The sequence below is a fragment of the Dipodomys ordii genome, unplaced genomic scaffold (genome assembly GCF_000151885.1).
Source record: "Dipodomys ordii isolate 6190 unplaced genomic scaffold, Dord_2.0 Scaffold256, whole genome shotgun sequence".
Classification (NCBI taxonomy): Eukaryota; Metazoa; Chordata; class Mammalia; order Rodentia; family Heteromyidae; genus Dipodomys; species Dipodomys ordii.
This window is the reverse complement of record NW_012267472.1, coordinates 253,936-256,347: the sequence shown is the minus strand read 5'-3', so window position 1 is coordinate 256,347 and position 2,412 is coordinate 253,936. Positions and strand designations below refer to the sequence as shown.

Sequence of the window (2,412 nt, the reverse complement as noted above, 5' to 3'; positions counted from 1 at the left end):
AGGGTGGGGTAATCGTTATGACAAAGTATCTATTAATGTAGTAATCCCTAATCCTCTTCTTGATAATTTATTCAGCCTGTTACCACTATGATTTTTAGTATGTAATCATGCAAACTTATGTTAAATGTCCCATCTAAGGATTTGCTAAGGCTAGCTCTTATTGGTTGGTTTTGCTTGGTAGTACAGAAAGTATTGGTCAGGGAAATTTGGCCTTAAAAGAAAAATCACATTAGAAAACTTGAGGTAATATGTCTTACTCAAGGTTGTATGCTTTGTAGGTGTTGCTTATCTTCAGGTGTTTCACTCCTATATGGAGTATTTTATGTTGTTTCTTTAGGATGGTCAAGGTTCTTTCCAAGACTGTTTATGGAAATGAACATTAGGGACTTCTCAAACCTGGGTTTACCTCATCTTTACTCATGTCCCTTTGGCCAAAGCATGTTAAATGGAAATTGCAAGACATTGCATAGGTGTGCAATGGGTACAGTGAAATGTGCCATTTGACAACCATTTTTGAAATATTATAACACAAGAAATATATTCCGTAGATATTTTTTCTCTAAATTGGGTGAAAACTACTGTGCTACATCATACATGCCTTCCCTGGTGTTAAAATATGTAAATGATTGAGGTACAACACAAATTCCAATGCATTCCTAGGATACCTTTGCATTAAAAAAAGCAGTTCCTACATACCAAAGTATATTCAGTAATAAATACTTTTAGTGGAAATGTGATATGTTTTTGCTTTCAAGTATTCAATAATATTTGTGGGAAGATTCATTTTTTCGAATTTAATGTGTACATAAACATAGAAATTAGTTGGTTTAATAATATATATCTGTCAGGAAATGGACTGCATTTGTGTTTCTTGGACACTTTAATGCTCTGCCTGGGTCAAGATACTTCTAACACAGCTTTATGGTTTTGCAGCCCATGTATCATGTTTGCAAGAGAAAATTCTGGACCCCAAATCTCATTTCTAAATTCATTTCTGATTCTTTTCTGAATACGTCATTTGCCTTATATCCCAGCCGTGCTTCTAGAGTCTTCTGTTCATTGTCAGCAGCAAGACAGAATGAATGGATCTCTGGTGAGTTTTTTTTTATTTCTCATTTGTTTTCCATTCCATTATATGAACCTAAATATTTCCAAGAGTAACAAACAATACCAACCACACAGATTCAGCCTCAGGAATGTATTCATAAATCAGAAAAAGATGGCATGTAGATTAGGAGATAAAGATTATTTGTAGGTTTAGCAGATTAAATGGTTATATTCTTTCTAAGTTGAATTCATATTGGCTTCAGAATGTCTAGGTTTCATCTTGTCATAACATGTAGTGATACCTGTTATGTGATGTAGTGCCACTGAGCAGGTTCCATCTCGTGGAAGGTGAAGGGTCAATTGCAACCAGATCTCATTCTCATGAGTAACATTAAACTATCTCAATGAAATTTTCCTGGAATTGCTGAAATAGTGTGGTCATATGCACCTTCGTGTGTTCTTAAGGAATGATTAACCTATATGTACTTAAATTACTGTCCATATATACTTTTTGTACTACTTCATGGTCTTGGTCTTACTTGAAGCTGAGGCTATATTTGTTGCTAAACTTTATGGTCTTTTTACAAAATCTTGTTTGTTTTCTAAAGTATCCTCACAAGATTTCTTTCCTTTATAATCTCCCTCTACTTTTGGTTTTCTATTCACTTGTGTTGGTCATTTTTCTCTTTCTCTCTGTTTGTATCTATCTTTGAATCATTTTTTCTTACTTTTCTCATTCTCTCTTTCCTCCATATGTCTCTCAGTTTTTTCTTTTCTTCAATGATCTATCTGGGAACTAGTTTTTCTTAGTGATCAACTTTATGTTGCTGACATGGCTCTTAAGATTGACATTTTTCATACCCAAAGTATAGGAAAATTGTTGCCTAGAGAGTTCTACAGGATTCCAGAAGCAAAGAAAATTAGAGAAACACAAAAACTTAAACAGATAAACTTAGGGGAAAACAGGGTTCTGAAGCCTCTCTGGCACTTGGTCTCTGGTTGCCAGCAAGCAAGCATTGTTCCTTGAGTTCACACAGGGAAGATTACCATTGATAACATGCAAAACTGAAGTATCTATATTAATATTACAATCTGAGCCACAACATGTTGGGAAAAAACATGTTTTCTTATTCTCCTGAGACAGAATACTGGTGTCAAGAGAAAATGCAGACATGGAGTTCACCTTACCTAGCCTTCAAGGTGAACAGCAGCTCCGTTTCAGATGCTATCTTTCCAACAGTAAGGAAAAGGCCTGAACTCCAGACTCTTAACCATCTCCAGAATTCTCTTTTAACCCTTCTGCGGCCAGCTCTCAGTTCTCTCAGTGCTGTCAGGCTAGAATTCCAACCTCTCAAAACTTTTTCC

At 35.4% G+C, this 2,412-nt stretch overlaps 1 protein-coding gene across 1 annotated transcript in view; it reads left to right on the top strand.

Moving 5' to 3' along the window:
• Window positions 1-2,412, top strand: part of LOC106000994 (zinc finger protein 182-like) — a 74,289-nt gene that overhangs the window by 13,542 nt on the left and 58,335 nt on the right. The window contains 1 exon segment of the mRNA XM_013036187.1: window positions 1,035-1,093. Within this exon segment, the coding sequence (XP_012891641.1) occupies window positions 1,079-1,093 (15 nt within the window). The 5' untranslated portion in view covers window positions 1,035-1,078.